At 44.6% G+C, this 23,062-nt stretch overlaps 1 protein-coding gene across 1 annotated transcript; it reads right to left on the bottom strand.

Moving 5' to 3' along the window:
- Window positions 1–8,179: 8,179 nt before the first annotated feature.
- LOC109736647 (protein LIKE EARLY STARVATION, chloroplastic) lies at window positions 8,180–14,048 on the bottom strand. The gene is made up of 4 exons (XM_020295861.4): window positions 13,351–14,048; window positions 9,535–10,169; window positions 8,994–9,190; window positions 8,180–8,852 (listed from the first exon to the last, which is right to left on the bottom strand). The coding sequence occupies exons 1-4, from the start codon at window positions 13,907–13,909 to the stop codon at window positions 8,462–8,464; spliced, it is 1,782 nt and encodes a 593-aa protein (XP_020151450.1). The 5' UTR covers window positions 13,910–14,048; the 3' UTR covers window positions 8,180–8,461.
- Between the last annotated feature and the right edge of the window lie 9,014 nt (window positions 14,049–23,062).

Genomic DNA, 23,062 nt, shown 5'->3' with positions numbered 1-23,062 from the left:
GTTGCTACTTTTGTGCTAGCCTTCTTAAGGCAAACTTGTTTAACTTATGTCTGTACTCAGATATTGTTGCTTCCGCTGACTCGTCTGTGATCGAGCACTTGTATTCGAGCCCTCGAGGCCCCTGGCTTGTATTATGATGCTTGTATGACTTATTTATGTTTTAGAGTTGTGTTGTGATATCTTCCCGTGAGTCCCTGATCTTGGTCGTACACATTTGCGTGCATGATTAGTGTACGGTCAAATCGGGGGCGTCACAGTATCGCTCATGAAGCAGCAGGGGGTGGCCAATATTTTTCCATGCTAGATGTGTTATTCTCAAGATGATTGTTTATTCACTTGTCATTGCGTGAGAGTGTGGCAGTAATCGGGATGCCCGGTCCTGAAATGAAAAAGAAATTTACTTTACGTTGTCAAATGATAAATTCCTTGGAAAGTGTTGGTGTGGAAGTCACCGTGGGTACGGCTAGCCATGGATTGTGAAAGAATGGTGGAAAAAGGAATAAACTTTATTTTATGTCTGGGGAACCGCCTATGATGTATCTAGCATGGAAAGTATTGGGAACTACTCGGTCATTTTCGTTGATGGGAAAAGTATGCCTCCCAAAAAAATCTCTCAATTTTAGGCTTTGAGCTCTCGCACCTCTACAGATCTCGTCTTCCCTCTGCGAAGGGCCTATCTATTTACTTTATGCAATTTTTATTTTTATTTGAGTCTCCATCTTCTCTTATAAAGCACCAAATAGGGAGCACTATGATCATACTTGTGAATTGGATGTAGCTAATATTCGAGTGTGTTTCGTGAATGGATCAATGACTGAGCATGATGGGCTAGGGATAACTTTCTTTAGTGTTGATATTTTGAAAGACATGGTTGCTTGTTGATATGCCTGATCTTCATGTCAAATATAGACTATTGCTTTGAACCATCTAAAAGTCCAAATGTCCATGCTACAAAAGAAAAGAATATGTGATCAACATGTTGGGTAGCATTCCACATCAAAAATTCTGTTTTTATCGTTTACCTACTCGAGGACGAGCAGGAATTAAGCTTGGGGATGCTGATATGTCTCCAATGTATCTATAATTTTTTATTGTTCCATGCATTTATATTATCATTCTTGGATGTTTTATATTCATTTTATAGCAACTTTCTAACATTTTTTGGGACTAACCTATTGACATAGTGCCCAGTGTCAGTTGTTTTTTTTGCTTGTTTTCTTACTTCACAGAATATCCATATCAAACGGAGTCCAAACGCAGCGAAACTTTCTGGAGATTTTTTTCTGCCCAGAAGACAACTTGGGAGCCAGGGAAGTGCACGAGGGAAGGCCCATGGGGCACACCACCCACTTGGGCGCGCGAGAGGCCTTTGGTGCACCCTGGTGAGTGGTGGGGCCCACGGAGCTCCTTTCCACTGCCTCTTAGCTCTATAAATTCCCAAATATTCCAGAAACCCTAGGGGAGTCGATGAAACACAATTCCCGCAGCCGCAAGTTCCAGAACCACGAGATCCAATCTACATGCCCTTTCCGGCACCTTGTCGGAGGGGAACACGATCACAGAGGGGTTCATCATCCTCATTGGTGCTCCTCCGATGATGCGTGAGTAGTTTACCACAGACCTACGGGTCCGTAGGCAGTATCTAGATGGCTTCTTCTCTCTTTTTGATTCTCAATACAATGTTCTCCTCGATGTTCTTGGAGATCTATTTGATGTAATGACTTTTTGTGGTGTATTTGTTGGGATCCGATGAATTGCGAGTTTATGATCTATTTTATCAATGAATATTATTTGAGTCTTCTTTGATCTCTTATATGCATGATTATTATAGCCTCGTATTTTCTCCTCCGAAAGTTTGGTTTGGTTTGGCCAACTAGATTGACTTTTCTTGCAATTGGAAGGGGTGCTTTGTGATGGGTTTGATCTTGCGGTGTCCTCACCCATTGACAGAAGGGGTAGCGAGGCACGCACGTATCGTTGCTATTAAGGATAAAAAGATGGGGCCTATTCCTACATGAATAGATCTTGTCTACATCATGTCATCGTTCTTATTGCATTACTCCGTTTCTCCATGAACTTAATACACTAGATGCATGCTGGATAGCAACCGATATGTGGAGTAATAGTAGTAGATGCAGGCAGGAGTTGTTGTACTAATCTTGGACATGATGCCTATATACATGATCATTGCCTAGGATATCGTCATGATTATTTGCTTTTCTATCAATTGCCCAACAGTAATTTGTTTACCCACCATTTGCTATTTTCTCGAGAGAAGCCACTAGTCAAATCTACGGCCCCCGGGTCTATTTTGTATCATATTGTTTTCAGATCTATTATTCCAAAAATCCAAAAATACCTTGCTGCACTTTTTCTTTACTTATTTTATTTTGTGTTTTTGCTAGATCTATTTATCCAATCTCATACAATTTTATCTATCTTAATACCGAGGAGGGATTGACAATCCCTCTTACGCGTTGGGATGCAAGTATTTGTTCTTTATGTGCAAGTACCGTTTACATAGTGTTTCTTGGTTCTCCTACTGGATTGATAACCTTGGTTTCATAACTGAGGGAAATACTTACCGTTGTTGTGCTGCATCATCCTCTCCTCTTCGGGGAAATACCAACGCAGATACAAGAAATCACATTCCCTTAGGCCCAAAGATGGTGAAGTTTCATGTAGTCGACGTTCACATAACACCACTAAGGGAATCACAACATACATATCATCAAAATATTGAATGAATACCTAATTCACATGATTACTTATGGCAAGACTTCTCCCATGTCCTCAAGAGAAAAAAGCAACTACTCACAAAACATATTCGTGCTCAAGATCAGAGGGGTATTGAATAGCATAATACATCTGAACATAGGTTCTTCCACCAAATAAACCATCTAGCATCAACTACAAGATGTAATCAACACTACTAGCAACCCATAGGTACCAAACTAAGGTTTTGATACAAACATTGAATACAAGAGATGAACTAGAGTTTGAATGAGATGGTCACGTTGAAGATGTTGATGAAGATTAGCCTTCCCATGATGAGAGGGTTGTTGGTGATGATGACGGCTTTGATTTCCCCCTCCCGGAGGGAAATATCCCCGGTGGAATCGCTCCGCCGGAGTGCAAAAGTGCTCCTGCCCAAGTTCCGCCTCGATATAGCAGCGCTCCATCCCGAAAGTCCTCTCCCTTTTTTTCAAGGGCAAATGGCCTTATATATCAGAAGATGGGCACCGGGGGCTGGCCAGGGGCCCGACCACCCACCAGGGCGCGCCTGGGGGGATAGGTGCGCCCTGGTGCCTTGTGGGAACCTGGGTGGCCCCCTCTAGTACTTTGCTCCATTATTTTTTATTTATTCCAAAATAAATCTCCGTAAAATTGCAGCTCATATGGAGATGTGAAGAATAGGTTATCTGACATAGTTTTTTCAGGTCCAGAACTCCAGCTGTCGGTAATCTCCCTCTTTGTGTAAACCTTGCATATTATGAGAGAAAAGGCATTAAATTTCTCCACAAAGTGTTATATTGATTGAGAATGCTATAAATACCAGTAGGAAAACATGATGCAAAATGGACGTATTAGCTGATAACGTGCTTTTGACACGTGGTCATGCCGATCAGCCTGACCGCCCACCTAAAGGACATGACATGCCAACAGGGGAGAATGCCATCCCCCAAACGACAACATGTTGTTACGGAAAATATCCTGTTGACTAGCCCGAGCCCTATGATGCCCGTAGAAGAATAGAAGCAAATCGAGCGCCCCCTAATCTATTTATGGGTCAAGAGGGGGCGCACCGACTGGGTTCAATAGTTATGAAGCCTAGTTAGACAGCAACGACAGAGCTCAGCAACAGGCTCACACATGACTATCCCCCGACGTTCGATGTAACAAGACTTGATTTCACAAATGAGGTGATGGAACATCAGTTCCCAGACGGGTTTAAACCCATAAACATCGAACAGTATGATGGGACAACCGATCCAGCCGTCTGGATAGAAGATTTCCTCCTTTGCATACACATGGCACACGGAGCGACCTCCATGCCATTAATACCTTCCGCTCAAAATAAAGGGGCCGGCAAGATATTGGCTAAATAGCCTGCCTCCTCACTCCATCCGGAGCTGGGAGGCTCTTGAAGATGCCTTTAGGCCAAACTTTCGAGGCACCTATGGCCGACCTCCGGATGCCGACAGACCTCAGCCATGTCACCCAACAGCCCGGTGAGTCAGCCCGGAAGTTTTGGAATCGGTTCTTAACTAAAATGAACCAGATAGTCGATACCCCGATGTCGAGGATTCGCCGCCTTCTGGCATATCATCCGGGATGAGTGGCTTGCACGACAGCTATTAACCTAGTGCCTAGTGCCAGTTGCTATTTCTTGCTTATTTTTGCCTTTTCAGAAAATCAATACCAAACGAAGTCCAAACATGATGAAACTTTACGGTGATTTTTTCTGGACCAAAAGGGACCCTAGAATGTTTTGGAGGAGGCCAGAAGATGTACCGCAGAGTCACGAGCTCACTGGCACACCCCAGGGGGCGCCCCCTGAGCTCGTGACTACCACACAAATCCGTTTGACCTAATCCCAACTCTATAAATTCCCAAATATTCCCAAACCAATAGAGAGCCACCTGAAACACTTTTTCTGCTACCGCAAGCTTCTGTTCTTCTGTGGTCCCATGTGGAGGCCTTTTTTGGTACTCTGCCGGAGGGGGAATCGATCACGGAGGGGTTCTGCATCATCCTTGTTGCCTTCAGATGATGTGTGAATAGCTCAGCACAGACCTACGGGTCCATAGCTAGTAGTTAGATGGCTTCTTCTCTCTTTTTGATCTTCAATGCCATGTTCTCCTTGATCTTCTTGGAGTTCTATCCGATGTAATCTTATTTTGTGGTTGTTTGTTGGGATCCGATGAATTGTGGGTTTATGATCAGATTATTCATTGAAAGTAATTAAGTCTTTTCCGAACTTTATTATGCATGATTGTTATAGCTTTGTATTTCTGCCCAATCTATATGTTTGGTTTGGCCAACTAGATTGATTTATCTTCAGTGGGAGAGGTGCTTTGTGATGGGTTGAATCTTGCGGGCTCTATATCCAAGTGCCAGAAGGGGACAAGACACATATTTGTATTGTTGCCATTAAGGGTAAAATGACATGGTTTATTTATATTGATTGGATTTACTTTGTGTACATCATGTCATCTTGCTTAAGGCGTTACTTCATTTTTTATGAACTTAATACAATAGATGCAAGCATGAGTTGGTCTACTTGTCTCGGACGTGATGCCTATATGCATGATTATTGCCATGAATAACGTCATAACTATGTGTTTTTCTATCGATTGCCCAACAGTAATTTGTTCAGCCACCATATGCTATGTGTTCGAGAGAGAAGCCTCTAGTGAAAACTATGGCCCCGGGGTCTACTTTTGTCATATTATAAAAACCCAAAATACTTTGCTACAATTTATTTACTTTTATTTACTTTGCAATTTATCCCTCTACCTATTCAAGATTTGATCCTTGCAAGTGAAGAGTTCAAGAGGAATGACAACCCTCTTGCCCGCATTGGGTGCAAGTATTTGCTTTTGCGTGTGCAGGTGTTGTTCACGAGGCTTTGCGTGACTCTCCTATTGGTTCGATAAACCTTGATTCTCACCGAGGGAAATACTTATCTCTACTGCACTGTATCTCCCCTCCTCTTTGGGGAAAGTCCCAACGCAGCTCACAAGCAACAGAGGGGGCTGGAGCTTGGAGATGGATATGAGAGCGCCGGAGCTTTGTAAGCTTTTGCCAGTGGAGCAAGACATGAAAGCGTGGGGGGGATGTTTTACCGTCCTTTGCTTTTATAGGTCAGTAAAAGATCAAGAGTCCCCCCGTGGCGGCGGATAAATCGCCTATTCCCAACCCTTCGTGTCATTATACGCGCATCGATTAAATCGACTTGTTGATAATATCCCTTAAAAATCGGGGCACGATCTCTGTATTGATGAGACATACCAATGAATGGTACCTCAGGTCGTGAAACATTTTCGTGATAACTGATTCCACCCCACGATAGGTGGTGACAGTTTGCTAAAAGTTTTTAGGGTTTAAACCCTCTCACTGGTTATACCTACGTGGCAAGTCTTTGAGACTAAGTTAACTCAAGACCTCGGACGTGAATACCTTTGTAAGGTTTCAAACATGTGGCTAGTAAAGTTGACTGTAAAAGGAGACCCAATAATTTAAGTCAATTAAAGACTTCAGATTCAAACATGAGCTGATCCGAAGGGACTCGCTTACCAAGCCGAAGAGAACTAGTCTGAGGATGGAGCTGCAGTCTTCGGCTTCGAAGACCAGTTCAGGGGCTACTGACGGTGTCCCTGGACTAAGGGCTACCAATCTGTACGGCCCGGAGTCGAGGGGCTGGGTTTATGGCCCGTTGATCGATAAAGGACTACGGAAGCCATAAACCTCAACATGACTAGGATGGTAATCTCTGAAGACTTGGCGTGTACTTCAAGGATTGCTCTATAGCTGGCACGTTGACAACCGACCATGTGTATAACCTAGATCCCCCGGTGCATATATAAGCCAAGGGGTATAGTCTTTAGAGGCACGATTACCAGCCTGGGTTTAGAACACAATTATGCGATCTCGAGGTAGGTCTTCTTGTACTTTGTACCCCATCACATCAATACAATCAAAGCATGACGTATGGTTTTACCTCGTCGAGAGGGCCCAAACCTAGGTAAACATCGTCTCCCTTCGTCCCATGTTACCATTGTTTCTAAACCTATAGCTCGGAACCCCCTACCCGAGATCCGCCAATTTTCGCACTGACGCCTACCCCTTCCCATCCCATGATCCCTTGTTGCAGGTGGCAGCTGGTGGATCCGACGTGTCCGCCACAAGCGGGCACTCGCACGAGGTTTGCACGACTTGAACCTCATCGTGGCGGAGTAGTGGTGCACCCTGCAGCGGCCGGTGGCTTCAGTGCAATCAACATCGGTTCTCTCATAGTATAATGGCGGGCGATGACTATGGCGACAGACATCGGGATGCATTATCTCTGGGTGAAAACCCAGGGTTTGCCTTATCGTATGATCGGGCAACGTTGATGTACATGCGTCCTTGTTGAAGCCGTTGGTTCAAATATCTATCTGCTTCGAGATCATAGCCATTGGTCGTTGAACCAACCAATATCGTCACGCTGCGACATTTTAGCGTGACATTTTCTTTTTAAGGCGTTACACCCTTTATCTACCAATAGGTTTGGTGGCACGATTGGGCGATGTACTATGTGGATGGCCTCGGAGTTTCCCCACTCCATGTATGTCGATTTGTTTGTCGCTTTGAATAATGGGATAATTAGATTTATGCCCCTAGTTGTGTCCAACTCGTCTGTTTTACCCCTAATTCCCAAAAGTCACCAGTTCTGTCCAAGTCACTTTACTCCTCTTATACTTTTGCCCTTTGACCATTTCACCGTCAGTTTGAAAACTTCATAACTAATTCATACTGAATCAGAAAAATGCAAATAAGATACCAAAATGTTCAGAAAAACATCACATATATGTCAGTGTCATTTGCATTCATGAAAAAAGTGTTGGAAAGTGCACATCCGAGTTTTAGCTCTTCTCATACCACCATGAATAGTGAACTCTAAAAAATTCAAAAAAATTCAAAAAAAAAATATGGTGGCGAAGAACAACAAATGTTCTAAGTGCTTGCCAAATTTCATTAGGGAACGACATTCATGGAAGTCGTGGCAAAAAAATAATCTATTTTGGAGTGCTGATTGTTTTTTTTGCCGCGGCACCCACGAATGTTATTCCCTAATGAAACTTGGCAAGCACTTAAAACATTTGTCATTCTTTGCCACCAATTTTTTTTTGAACTTTTTAGATTTTACTATTCACGGTGGTAGCATAAGAGCTAAAAACTTGATGGGCACTTTCCAACACTTTTTTCATGAATGCAAATGACACAGACATATAGGTGATGTTTTTCTGAACATTTTGATATCTTATTCGCATTTTTCTGATTTAGTATGAATTAGTTATGAAGTTTTCAAACTGATGATCAAACGGTCAAGGGCAAAAGTATAATAGGAGCAAAGTGACTTGGACAGAACCAGTGACTTGGGAATTATGGATAAAACAGACGAGTAGGACACAACTAGAAGCATAAATCTAATTATCCCTTGAATAATTAATAATATATTGTTGTGTGCATCACTCGATGCAAAAACCTGAGGGTATTCCCCTCTTTGAAAATAAAAACTAATGTGAGTTTCATGACCATAATCTAGGTATTCATGTGTCCAATGACCGGCGTGAATATTGGGGACGAGTCCAGTGACCACCGATGAATGAATTTATCTCGGACATTATGAATAGCTTTTCTTTGGAAATGCAGATTGTGACTGCAGATGAGATGTTCCTAGTTAAGGAGCATCTACTCATTTCCCAGGCTTGAAATTCTTTGGAGGCTGCCTGGGAACGGACAATAGTTGCACCGAGTTCTCGAAGCAGTGGCGGAAGCCGAAATGCGGGTAGCGCTCGTACCACGTCTCCTGCGGCTCGTGAGTGTCCCAGTGCTCGCCGCTACTGCTCCTCCCGTACTTGTGCACCCAGCCGGAGCCGTTGTGGCCCTCGCCCCAGGTGCGGTTCCACCGGTCCCCGTATTTGCCTTCCCACCAGGTCTCCCCCTGCTTCACGCCGTGGCCGTTAGGGTCGAAATGCTCATCCCACTTGTCACCCCATTTCGACCACCCGTCGCCCTCTGACCGCTCGGCCCATTTGTCCGTGTATTTCACGCTGCCTCCGCTGCCATCATACGTCTCACCCCACCTGCAGAGGATCAAATACTGGGCTTCAGCAATTGTATCTTATTTTGTTGCAAGGAGAAAAGCTAAGCTTAATTATCATATAGAGCATGGAACCATGGACAAATAGAATCATTATAAATTAAGCTACTGATGACTCTCATACCTTTCATGCCAAACATGAGCATGCCCAATATCCAACGGAGTGTTTGGATCCAAGCTGCACCATTTATCAGCCGATTTTTCAGCTTTACCGCTTGAATCATACTGCTCCCACCATTTCTCTTGCCACTGCTCCCCATTGCCATTCTTTCCCCACTTGTCTGCGCTCTTCTCCATATGCATAAGGCCAGATGTAAAATCCTGAAATGGTTTAAAATGCAGCCACTTGATTAAACTCTCATCGATGTATACAGGCATGGCATAGTATCTCATCGATGCAGCTCCTACTAGGTCACACAGTGAATGCTGTGCAATGACCTGAGCAGGCACCATTTGAAACGTTAATAGTTCTAATTTAATATATACTGCATGTTTTATGCGCCACACAGTGAATGCTGTGCAATGAGCTGAGCAGGCACCATTTGAAACGTTAATACTAGTACTAATCGAATTTAACATATACTGCATGTTTTATACGCCACACAGTGAGCAGATAATGCTACTCATGGTACACCACCGGAGTATCGAAAAAGAGAAAAATTCACCTGCCACATCGACTCCTTCCAGTATTCCCGCCAAACATTGCCCCTAGCATCACGACCGGACTTCTCGGAACCTAATTCTTTATGATCAAACCGGTCTGAAGCCTCCCAGTACTTGTCTTCGAATTCAACAGAACCATCAGCACTTACTCCCCTGATTACAGTCCACTTACAAACAACACCATCAGGCCTCTGTTCTACACCGGTCTCCTTCCACCACTTTGAACCATCTGGGTCTATCCCATGGGACGACTTATCATCACTTGTACTGAGAGCTCTAGCCGCCTCAGCTGCATTATTTGAGAACTGCGTTTCAAATGCTTCCTCTGCATCAGCAACAGGCTTCGCCTCGGAATCTACATTCTCAGGCTCCGCAAATGACTGGAAGGGAGGGAGAGATCGATCTTCCTTCTTCTCAAAGAAGGAGGTCACGAACGGAAGGGATAAGAAGTCTGCTGACCGTTCCTTTTCCATTAACATCTCAGGCTGACTGGAGAAGGAATCCACTTTCTTTGATGGTTTCAAAACAATATTGTTTTCTCTCGGTTCACTGCTGGTGTCTACGGGTGGTAACCACGACCAGAAATCCGGACCAGGAGTACCAAGCTTGGAAGGATATGAATCCCCAGAGTTTGTCACTGAGTAAATAAGAGATTACTGGTGTCAGAGCAGAAGCATTATTTTACATGGAACGGAGGATGTTGTAATAACTAAAAGTTTGCAGTTAAAAAGCACTCCAGTAATACTAATGGTGTCCTTTATAAAACAGTATTCTTCTCAAGAATGCTCTATACAATGTCACAAAATGGACATAGCCTAAGACCTCAATTTATAAAATCAACACGGTATTATCATAACTGATCCAGTATCCACGTCATCTTCAAAATAAAGCACGAATACCACTGTCCAACTCAACTGATAAATCCACTTAGCCCTTACCAGAATACCACTGAGCACGAATGCAACTAGACAGCGCACAGATCGGGAGCACCTATGTCAGTGTGTGTAATTGGAGGTAAATACATCACTAGTGCTTGAACTTGCCACGAATGTGCACTTTGGTGCCGGAACTTGTAAAATACATTGAACTGGTTTCATAACTTGACACGGACGTGCATATACAGTTCAAATCTCGTTTTTATACGTCCATGACGCTCACGAGGCACGTCAGGATGTAAGGGATAAGGCGTGTGGCCTGTTTTTTTTTGAAAAACCTCCTAAATTAATTTGTCCTTACAAAAAGGCCCTCAAAGAGAAATTGTTAAATTGAAAAAAAATATTAATCTGTATATATTTTTGAATTGATTGGATTGCTTATCACATGTGTCATGTGGTATCTATTAATCTATTAATAATTAAAACTGGTCTAGGGTTCAAACCACACGCACATGTGTGCGTGGCTAGCCAGTCAACCCGTTCAAATTTAGTGTCAAGAAAGGATTCATATACTTTATAAACATAAAGTTGAACAACATAAATTAAAATTCACAATAGTAGATTATCCTCGTTCCTCCACAAAAAAGTTAGGGTTTCTGCCTCCCGCCGCCGCCGCCGCAGGTTCGCCTTCTCTTCGGTGCCCCTAGGGCCATGGGGGCGCGGTGGATCTCGGCAAGGGTCGGCAGGAGGGCTCCGTTTTTAGTCGTTTCTTTCAGTTTTGCTAGGGTTTGTGTCCTGCTCGGGAAGACGAGACGGCGGCGGCTCCCTGAAGATGGAATAAAGGTCTCCCCGCCTAGCCCCCATTCCGGCGGTGCGTCTAGCACTGTTGGTGGATGTGTGGAGGTGTGTCTCCGGCGCATCTATCTTTGGTGGATTTGCTCGGATCTCATCGTTGTTCGTCTACGTTCGCGTGTCTTCGGATTGGATCTTTCTGATCTACGTTATTCTTCATCTGCGGCGGTTGCTGTTCTGGTGTGCTGGTCCTACGGGGCCTTAGCACGACGACTTCCCGACTGTCTACTACAACAAGTTGTGCCCGACTCCGGCGATGGAGGAGCGATGACAGCGGCGCGCGTTCGGCTCGCTTCAGTGCTGTTAGTCGTCGCTAGGTGGTCTATGGATCTGGATGTAATTTTTGTTATTTTTGGTATTCGTTGTACTTCCTTGATTGAAGATGAATAGATCGGAAATTTTCTCGAAAAAAAAGAACATAAATTAAAAAAATTTATTCCAGCAAATAGTGGCATTGATTTGAACCTGCAACCAGGGGCTATATGGCGGCCGCACATACCACTCCAAGCGACAACACCGAATGGCAAAATGATAAATTTATCACATTTAATTTGATGGTCAGAGGCAAATTGAAACTTTATATCATAACGAGCCCGTGTGGCTAAAACGAACCACAGTGTGGCTCAATTTTCAACGGGTTTGTTCTTTTTCATTTCATTTTAAAAAATACATAAATTATTATCGCGTTGCAAACAATGTACATATATATATATATATATATATATATATATATATATATATATATATATATATATATATAAAACAAATTACGTTAAAAATTTCATATAATTTCATCAAATACCTATGCAATAATTTAACAGAAATACACATAATAAAATTATGAATTAAGAATATATTTTATAATTTAAAAAAATGTTCGCATTTAAAAAAATATGGAAGTAATTTTAGAAACGTTCATATATTTAAATAAATTTTCATATAAGTTTAAAATTTCTACATTTTTAATAAACTATTTATTTAGTATATCAATGTGTTCATGCTTTAGCAAAAAACTATGTTGTTTTGAAAAGTTTATGTAGTATATAAGTTTGTGTCTTTTCTAAAAAAATACAAGCCTAGTGCGCCATTAGACTGCGGATCCTGACATGAATAATACTTTTTTTTGAAATAATCACATGAATAATACTGGAATCTTATTTTAATCATTCATAAATATTTCCAATTTTATGAATATGTTTTAAAATAACACGTGAATTCTTTTTAAAATGACATGAAGAATTTTGCATTCTTTTGAAATTATGTTTGTCATACAGTCATAAAAAGTACTTGTATATTTGATACATGACAACTCATTGGTTGGAGTGGCATCCGTGCCTGGTCTACAAGCTTTGGTCCCATGTTCGGTCACAGATCTGGTGCTGTTTTTGCTGAATTATTAAACTCTTTTTATTTATTTTGTTCGGCCAACTGTTTATAAAGGTTATGATTCATTGAATATCAGCAAATGGGAAGTTGTCGAGTGGCTAGCCGCATGCACTCGACTTGTACGTTGCTGGTTCGATCGAGTACACGAGTTGTAATTTTTATCTTATAGTTATACACCTAATTTTTATTTTATAATTTGTCAGATTCTCCCTAAGGGTCTTATTGAAAGAAAACAATTTCAGAGGTTTTTCGCAAAAATACCAGGGCACGCACCTTTGGCATCGACAGCAGGCCCCATGGGATGCTAGCATGCCTCCTCAGCTACGCGGACGTATACAAACACCATTTGAACCGTATATGCACGTCCATGCCAAGTTATGAAACCAGTTAAATGTATTTTGCAAGTTCAGGCACTAAAGTGCACATTCATGGCAAGTTCTAGCACCACTGGTGTATTTACCTCGTGTAATTGGTAGGAACTGAGACACTGGAGAGATATCATTCATCGCTTCCCATTTTAGTTCCAGTTGACAATTTCACCCTTAATTTTATTGGATTTATTTGTTGGATTGGCCGTTTATGCCAAACTCTTTTGAACTACTACTACCTTTGCTTATGTCAGGCTAAAAGGGAAACTTCTTTTACGCGAAACGCCAAGCTAGTGCGACGTTCACGGGAGAACTCACGTGCGCCTGGTGGTCGTACCTTTTGCCGACTGCGACGCCGCCGGTACGCTCCTCTGTCCGGAGCCCTGATCCTCAGGCCCCTTTGCGGCCTTGCGCGAACCAAAAACGTCGCCCGACCCTGTCACTCCGGTGGCCGCCGCCGGCTTCTGCGGCTGCGGCGTTGGCGAGGACTGCGGCGGTTCCTTGAGTACAGCGCGCGCGGCGGCGAGAGCGGCGGCGGCGCGGTCGATGACCTGAGTGCGCTGCACGCGGTCGCGCTCCTCCCGCGGCACCCGCAGCATCTCCTCGAACCGCGCCGTCCTCCGCTCCACGTCGGCCTGATGGGGGGCCTCCGCAGGCGGCGGAGACGCCTGCAGCCGGTACGCAAGCTCCGCCGAGCGCCTCTCACGATCCACCGCCTTCTTCCACATGTCCAGGTACGACGGCCCCCCGCCTCGGCCCCCATCCCCCGAGACCGCGCGGACGACGACGACGACACGCTGCCCGGCTCCACGTCGGGCATGGGGGAGGAGGAGGCGGCCGCGCAAGCGATGGAGGTGGGGAGCGGCGGGAATGATGGGGGCGGAGTTGCTCGCCATTCTGTTGGACTCCGAGTGAAGAGATCAGAGGAGTCGAGAAGTGTGTGCGAGAGTGTGGAGGAGAAGGAGAGGGTGGGCCCTGGTGTCTGCTTCACATGGAAGGGGAAGGAAGCGAGCGGTTCAGCGGACGAGGTCGGTTGCTGCGCGCGCCTCGGCCTCCAGGTGGCGTCTTCAGCGGGCCGCTCTCCGCCGTTGGTTCCCTCGGCTGAATGGACGGGTCGGGAGTGGCCTGTGAATCCAACGGGATTCTGCTGGATCCGGGGCTGAATGGACGGGGTCGGGAGTTCACTTTCTGTTTTTCCTTTTTGCCGTGTCTTTTTTTTATTATTACTAGCACATATGCCGGTACATTGCAACGGGAGATAAAATAGTATGCATTTAAAATCAGTGAAAATTATATATGCAACAAAAAGCTTATGTGCACACGAAAAAGGAATATTTAGCTTTTCGGTTTTGCCATGTGTGAACGATCCATATTTTTCCTTTCATTGATTGAGGGCATTTAAAAGTTTTGTTACGTCATCGTACGCCAGAGAAGCCCCATGAGTTATTCAATCTACTCTTCCTTTCATCAAGGGTATTTTAAGGTCTGAAGTTTCTGAATGTTCTAGGAAATATGAACAATTTTTGAAATCCTGAACAGTTTTTTGAAAATTATGTACACTTTCGAAAAAATGCGAACAAAATATGAAAGGGAACAACTTTTAAAATTCACAAACATATAGTGAAAAAATCAATTTTTTTATAAAAACAGAACATTATTCAAATTTGTAAACTTTTTTTAAACAGGAACATGTGTTGAAAATTCATAAGATTTTAGAAAATGTGTATCTTTTATACACAAACATTATTTCTAACTTTGATTTTTTATTAAAAAATAAATATTTATCAAATTTGGAGAATTTTATGAAATGCCATTTTTCTTTTTAGAAATCTTCTACAATTTTCAAAAATAATAATTTAAAAAAAAGGGCAACGTTTTGCAAGTTCCGAATATTTTTCAAAATAGCAACAAAATTTTGGAAGTCTGAATATTTTCCAATTTTTTTAATTCTAAACATTTTTTGAGAACTTCTAATTTACGAAATAAATTCTAAAAGAAAAATAAACTTGGAAGGGAAAAAGAGATAGGGAAAGGAGAATAAAAATAGAAGTAAAATCCAGAAAAAAATAGGCCAGCCCATTATTGGTTGTCCTCTGCGAAACTCTGACTATTTGTTGCCATGTGCGGAAAATAGAGTTTTCCCAGTTGCGTGGGCAGAAAAATAAGTGGGCTGTTTCGCTGGGCCATAGCGCGCGGCGCACGTATATGAAAATTCTTTTTCTAGCAAACAAACGCAAAGAATTTAGTACCACCTCGGATAGAAAAAAAATATTTTCGCCGGTGAACGGATGAAAAAATTGACGAAACACACCTTATTTTATTAGTAGGTATAGATTGCTAAGAGTTCACTTTCTCTTTGCCATGCCGTGGGTCGAGGCTTATTTTTGTCATATAACATGGTCAACGGGTTTGACATGAAAATAACAATGTCTAATGGCATTTTTGAGCAAACATCTAACGGAATGATGGCATTTTTTGAGATATCTAATGGTATTTTTGAGTAAGCATCTCACGAATCGATGGCATTTTTTAGTAGTTGTAACTTCTAATGGCAAAACTGAGTAGCGAGACACAACTAGTGGCATAACTGATAAAAACCCTACAGTAAAAGTTGTAAACTTCACTTGAAATAGTGTACCGCGATAGCAAAGGGACCGTCAAGTCAGATGGCAGTACTATAAAAGGTCGTAATTTATTAATACTACTTAATAGAACATGCATGTACATTATCATCACATCGGTACCAACAGTAGTATAAAACACGACCTACAAAATGGATGATTACGAGGCAACACTACAGAGAGTCGGAACTACTCCTAATCTGGTTCAGTAGCAATGAAACCAAGGAAGAGAAATCTCCCTGCACGTCCATGGTGTAGCATGAAGATCATCATGTCTTCAATATCCGTGTTGTGCACATCGACTACTTTGCGCCACCCATTAAGGATGATACTTCCATCTCCTTGTCCTGAAGCCAAGTATGAAATTGAACTGATGTTGACTCTAGGATGAAGAATAATGGTCAACTCTCCATTTGCACCCATCTCCTTAGGCACAACACTTTGCCGGGGTATCTGGAGGAAAAACACAATTTGAACACTTTTAGCAATCTACATAAGTATCTGGACTATCTGAAGATAATGAGAGTAGATACAATTCTAACCATGAGTTTGTCGTCAATGTTGGTCTCATTCAAAGTATGCAACAGAGGCACATAGGAATGATCTCTTGGTCCAACATTGTAACCGTGGACGAGCATCCAAATTTGAACAACAAAGCCGATGACAAACCACATCTCTTCTCAGCTTACTCTGCTCCCTTCAATAACCTCCATACTTGTTTATAAACTGTTTTTTTACAATATCCACTCCGTAATCACTACAAAAAATGTTTAAATAAGATTAGTTAAATATAGCAGTTGGATGAAATGTGATTATTCAAATATTGTTGTAAATGTTGTTACTTAAAATTGCTGGATATTTACCAGAATACTTACACAAGTGAGTTATTGGGTCATTGCTAAAACATACCCCAAGGTGACATTTAGGTTGTCCACCTAGTTTGAGGGACTTTTCCATGCATACTTCCAACTAGTACACTTGGGCAAATTCTTTCCAAGTACATCCTGCGAAAAAGGTCATATCTTTCGTTCCCGATCCTGCATAGAAAACAAAAGCCCTCTATTCTCTTAACCTAGACGTGTACAATGGTCTTGACAGATCTGTTTATACTTAGCTTCTCTAGAAGATCGTCTCTTGCATAGCAGGGGATGCACTGAGCACAATCCAGAGATTGCTCAAAAAATTTTAGGTTGTTTATCAAGTCGGTACCGTTTATGAAAGTGCTAAATACCATTTCCGACAGTGCTTAATAGAATTTAGGGAAGTGACAAAACATTCTTAAATAAACATTCGATATCACAAATTAGCTTCTGAATTTGTTAGTTTCAGAAAGATTTATGAAAAATTCAGTGTTGCTGTCCGTGCAATATCTGCCCTCCTGTGTTTTGGAGATTGTTGACAGAAACATGTATGGACTGATTTGTTTGCTAGTGCATACAGAGAGAAATAGTCCATATATAACCGAAGAGAATGTTGTCTCCGGTTCTAGGTTCGAAGAACTTCACCGAAGTACATCTGCGTTGTAGACAAGAAAGAGCTATATCTGTTGAAGATATGTAGACGAGAAGATTGATGTGAAGGAATTAACCCCTCGAAAGTTTACTCCTGAAGCGAAGCATTTGGTTCGGTACTGTCGTCCGAAGAACTTGACTGCAGTGAATGGAAGTCGAAGACAAAGTGAAGATGTATTGTTCATTTCGTTCTTTTCTTTCGTTCCTTTGAGTCATAGGACCTCCGTCCTATTAAGAGGGGTATAGGTTATCGAAGCTTAGATCTACTGGGATGCTTAGCCCAAAACCTATGAAAGATGCGAGAGAAATCTCTTTATGCTCCAAATGATTACCTGGCACCAGTAGACATTGTTCTTCGTGCTGCATGAGATATCTTTCAGACTAAGGAGTTAGCATTACTTGCTTCGCAAGTAATGTTACTGTTGTGCTCAAATTTCCGACTGTTGGACTCGTGTCGCTCAGCCATTGGCTGCTATACATGTCCAATTTGGTCATTTCCCTTCAAGGAAGGCTGCAGCTATAAATAGCCACCCCACTCCAACATTGTCCATTGGCTGTTGCGCTTGAGATTCCTGAGAAGATTGATTTGAGCAACCCCTATCTGAGTGATTTGAGTTTAAGATCCACCGAGATAAAAATCAAGATCCCAAACTTAGACAGTTGTTTAGCATCAAAGTAGTTCTGAGTTAGGGTTCTTGTACCTATTACTCTTGAGAGTTGCGCACTCTCTAGATAGATAGGTGTCTGCTCGAGTGTTGAACACTTGTTGTCTTCACGGAGGAAGATCTTCAGCAACCAAGAGTGATTATGGTTCGCGAAGGTCGACCGATGGTTTGAAGATCACCGACAAGTATCTACCATGAGTGAAATCAACTGGAGTCTGACCAGCTTCGAGTTGAAGGAGAACAGGGTGAAGAGAGTTTATCTTCCATGTTAAGTCACAACCCCTCCAACCAGACATAGCCCATTGGCAGAAGGGTGAACTGGTCTACCAAATCTCTCTGTCGCTATCGAGCATGACTGGTTCAATTTACTTCACTTCAATACGTTCAGCAGTTTACATTCGTGTTCTGTGACGATAGTTTATCTGATCATTCATTCTCAGTTGCATATCATTCGCTTTTATTTCTTCTGTCATTCCCATCTGTTTTTGTTCGATGCTCATGTTGTTGCACCATGTTCACTTTGTTATGCTATCTTAGTCCTTGTCATCTTCTGTGTCCTAAACTTCTACCTCACTGTGATTATTCCTCGATGTTATCTATTGTAATTCTTCTCTAGCTCTTTGTAATGATACTATATCTGTTGGCATATTGCATTGCCATCATTATCATCAAGCCTGTTGTTTACTATGCTCGAACCATTAGTGCATCCTACATTAACGTTTTTGTTCGTCAATGGTATGCTTGATTGAGTTCATATCTACCGAACCTTATTTCCGCTGTTGTGTTTGGGGTCAGTTCAAAACTTTTGAAAGAAAATTTGAATCTCCCATTCACCCCCTCTGGTCGATATACTCTCGGTCCTAACAATTGGTATAAGAGCAAGCACTACTGGAATCAGCAAATTTGCCGTCTGCCGACTCTTTGCCGTCAGCCAGCGGACGGCAAAGGAAGGCTTTGCCATCAGCCACCAGAAAGCGGACGGCAAAGAGGCAGCGGACGGCAAATATAGGGTTTACCATCAGCCGTATCTTTGCCGTCTGCTAGCGGACGACAAAGAATCTTTGCCGTCTGCTAGCTGACGGCAAAGAGGGTGGGTGGCGGGCTTACGAGGACAACCTAATGGCCAGTTTCTTTGCCGTCCGCCAGCGGACGGCAAAGAGAAAGCACACCACGCGGATCGATCACACGGATCGATGACATGGCATGATCTGCTCCACACATGCATCTCCACAACGCAAAACTGATGCGGCCCATCCCACGCCCTTATCCTCCTGAGAGCCACCCCCACCACGATCTGTCTCCCTTCTCTCTCGTACGCCTCTGCTCCCCGCCTCTCGTCGCCCCAGCCGGTCGCTGTCCCCGGCTCCCGTCGCCCCCTTCCGGCCACCACCTTGCCCGCCGGCACGGCCCCTTCTCTCTTCTCCCCCGACGCCGCCGTGCCCGGCCCCGTCCCCTTTTGCCCCCGCCGGCCCCGCCCCCCATCGCCCCCTTCCGGCCACCACCTCGCCCGTCGGCGCAGGCCCCTTCTCTCTTCGCCCCCGACGCCGCCGTGCCCGGCCCCGTCCCCTTTTGCCCCCGCCGGCCCCGGCCCCATTGCCCCTTCCGGCCACCACCTCGCCCGCCGGCGCCGGCCCCTTCTCTCTTCGCCCTTGACGCCGCCGTGCCTGGCCCGGTCCCCGTTTGCCCCTGCCACCTTGAGCAGCAGCGGCCTGCGGCAGCTCTGCCCGCAACCAATCGTGCTGGGTGCTGGCACTCATCGAAGGGAGGGGTCGCAACCGGATCCAGCGCCCGGATGAGCGTGGTGAGCTCCGGCGCAGCCGCGAGCGGATTGGAGCTCCTCGTTAAATCAAATCTCTTGTAATTTGTTCGTGTATACTGTAGTGTTTGTGGGTAATGTATTGTGAAATTCATTCGTCGATTCTTGGAGCAAGTGTTGATGGTACAGTAGTGTTTATCATCGTCCGTTCATTCCTCCCGTCGGTTTGTATTGTTGGAGTACTGCTCGCCGGGCACCGGACACGCCAAACGCAGGACGCCGGACAGGCTGCTCACCGAATGTTTTTTTTAATATTTACTAAGTTCTTTGCCGTTCGTGATTTTACGAGGCTGACGACAAAGATTGCGTTTGGCAGACGGCAAAGGGAGGGCATCTTTGCCGTCAGCCGCTGATGGCAAAGGCCCCTTTGCCGTCCGCTTCAGAAAGCAGACGGCAAAGAAGCTCTTTACCGTAGCCTACTTTGCCGGAGCCTTTTGCCGTCCGCGGCAGACGGCAAAGGCCTTTGCCGTCCGCCATCCTTGCCTTTGCCGTCTGCCGTGACAGACGGCAAAGTAGCTGATTCCTGTAGTGAAGTACTCCCTGTCCCTATCTATTAAAGGTCTAACGTCCTTGGAGTTTTGAGTATGTCGTATGCAGGTACATCGTCAAACTCTAAAAGATTTCCTATCTTTGATGGAACTGATTACCTCTACTAGAAAGAAAGAATGCGAATCAGAATTTAAGCCATTAACATTGACTTGTGGGAGATTATGGAAAATGGATACACAATTCAGCAACCTGATGATCCCACATCCGATGACAAAGCGAATCTGTGGTTGAATGCTCAAGCAAAAGATATCATATGCAGCAGTCTTTCAAAAGACATTTTCCTTCGATTCCAAAAGCTCGACACTTCAAAGCAACTTTGGGATGCCATAAAAAATACTCATGAAGATTTCATCGCCAGAACAGATCCCCACACTCAAATGCTTCGTGCCATGTTTGCTGGTTTAAGAAGTCTTTGTAAGGAAACTACTATGTAACTCACGGTGACGCCCAGATAATTAAGCTACAGTAATTCTCTGCTAATGGTGCCACATCACCACGGTTACTGTTGCTAATCTCGCGTTAGTTCGAAATCGATTCAAATTCAAATTCAAAATCAAATCAAACGGTAAAAGTTTTCAAACTTTAAAACTAAAATGTTTGGGTTGTGCCAGATAATGCATAGGTGATTATGATGGTGAAACCAAACTTTTATGAAATGCTTAACTGCACTAAAATGATTTAAATAGTAGAAAACCTAATTATTTAAATGCATTTATTAATTAATAAAATATCAAACTAAATTATTTGGGGACTAGACTTTTTCTGACAGTGGACTAAACTGAAATACTAAATTAGATGCCAAGTATATATTTTACAAAAAACTAAAACAATAGGAAACAAAGATAAAATAGAATAAAATAAAGAAAATAAAAAAACAAGAAATAATAATAAAAGAAAGGCCGAAACCCCCCTCTCCCTGGGCCTCTCGTCCCAACCGGCAGCCAGCCGGCCCACCCCGTTGCCCCTGGCCTATATGGCCTATTTCCCCACACCCGACCGAAACCCTAACTGCTACCCCCACTGCCCTCGATCCCCCACTCCCCTCGCTCCCCTCCCCCGTCTGGATCGGGGCAACCGCGCCCCCGGCCCCGTCGACGCCGATGCCGCGCGCCACCTCGCCGGCGCCCCGGTGACCACTGCCGTCGCCGGACCTTCCGTGCCTCTCCCTTGCGGGATCGGCCCGCTCGTTGTGCCGCCCACGTCGCCCATTGCCCCTGGACAACGCCGCCACCACCACGACGCCGTCGACCGCCGGGGCACCACCAGCCACATCGCCGGAGCTGCCCCGCCGTCCTCTCCGTCGCTCGTCCCCCTCCTCCTCCTCTCCGGCTTCATCGAGCCTCGACGCCCCTCTTTCCCATGCACGTTGGTGAGGGCTGCGCCCTCCTCTCCTCTCTGCCCCGTGCGCCATGGCCTCGTCCGCGCTAGCTGTCGTCTGCCTCCTGCGCCCCGTGTTCACCGCGCCACCACACCATCAGCTCCGCGCGCCCCAGCACGCGCCCGCCTCGCCATGCCCCTGCTGCTCTCCACCGCACGTGCCGGCCGCGTCCCGCGCCAACGTGCGCGCTCGCGCTGGTCGCGCCCCGCGCCGCCCCCTGCTCGCGTGCGTGGCCGCCCCGCTGCTGCGCTGCCGCGCCCCGATTCCCCTGCTCGCCGCGCCCACGGCCCCGCTGTCGCCGCCCACGTTCCGCCTTCGGTCGCCCTGCTGCGCGCCGGCAGCCACGACCCCCTGCACCGCGCTGGCCCTCCCCTGCATCTCGCTGCCTCACCTGCGCCTGGCGGGGCCCTACTCCCCGGCCCGCGCGGCTCATCGCCGCACCATCCACGGCCTACTGCCGCCCGCTCCCCGTGGGTCCCACCCGTTAGCATCGCACCTGTTAAGGCCCCTGTGCCTATGGCAAACGGGGCCCACCCCCAAAACGGTTGTTAAAAAAGAATTAATTAAAACTAAAAATAAATAAATAAAAATAATTAAAATATTAATTAATTAAAGAATTAGTTAACTTAATTAATCCTAATTAGATTAATCTAATTAACTAGTTAGTTTAATTAAACAGTAGTTAGAATAGCTAAATCCTAATTAAACTAAACAGAGTATGACAGGTGGGTCCCACATGTCAGTTTGACCCAGTCAACGCCCTGTTGATTGCTGACGTCATGCTGACATCAGCACACACTATTCTGGATAATGTTGATTTAAAATAATTAAATAAATCCTAAAAATGATTTAAACCTTTAGAAATTAATATAAAATAATCTGTAGCTCGGATGAAAATACTGTGTACATGAAAGTTGCTCAGAACGACGAGACGAATCCGGATACGCAGCCCCTTTGTTCGCTACACATCCCTAGCATAGCGAACACGCAACTTTCCCCCTCCGGTTCATCTGTCCGAAAACGCTGAACACCGGGAATACTTTCCCGGATGTTTCCCCCCTTCGCCAGTATCACCTATCCCTGTGTTAGATCACCCCTATCACCGCGTATTGCCTTGTTATATTTTGTGATGCTTTGTTTGCTCTGTATTGATTGTTTCTTCCCCCTCTTCTTTTCGGTAGACTACGAGACGGATGTCGCTGCTGCCCCGATCGACTACGTTGTTGACGACCCCTCCTTGCCAGAGCAACCAGGCAAGCCCCCCCCTTGATCACTAGATATCGCCTATTCCTTCTCTCTACTGCTTGCATTAGAGTAGTGTAGCATGTTACTGCTTTCGGTTAATCCTATTCTGCTGCATAGCCTGTCATTGTTGCTACAGTTGTTACCCTTACCTGCAATCCTAAATGCTTAGTATAGGATGCTAGTATCCATCAGTGGCCCTACATTCTTGTCCGTCTGCCATGCTATACTATCGGGCCGTGATCACTCGGGAGGTGATCATGGGTA

Source organism: Aegilops tauschii, chromosome 4, assembly GCF_002575655.3.
Source record: "Aegilops tauschii subsp. strangulata cultivar AL8/78 chromosome 4, Aet v6.0, whole genome shotgun sequence".
Taxonomy (NCBI): Eukaryota; Viridiplantae; Streptophyta; class Magnoliopsida; order Poales; family Poaceae; genus Aegilops; species Aegilops tauschii.
The sequence above is the reverse complement of the archived record's forward strand: the minus strand, read 5'-3'. Positions and strand labels throughout refer to the sequence as shown.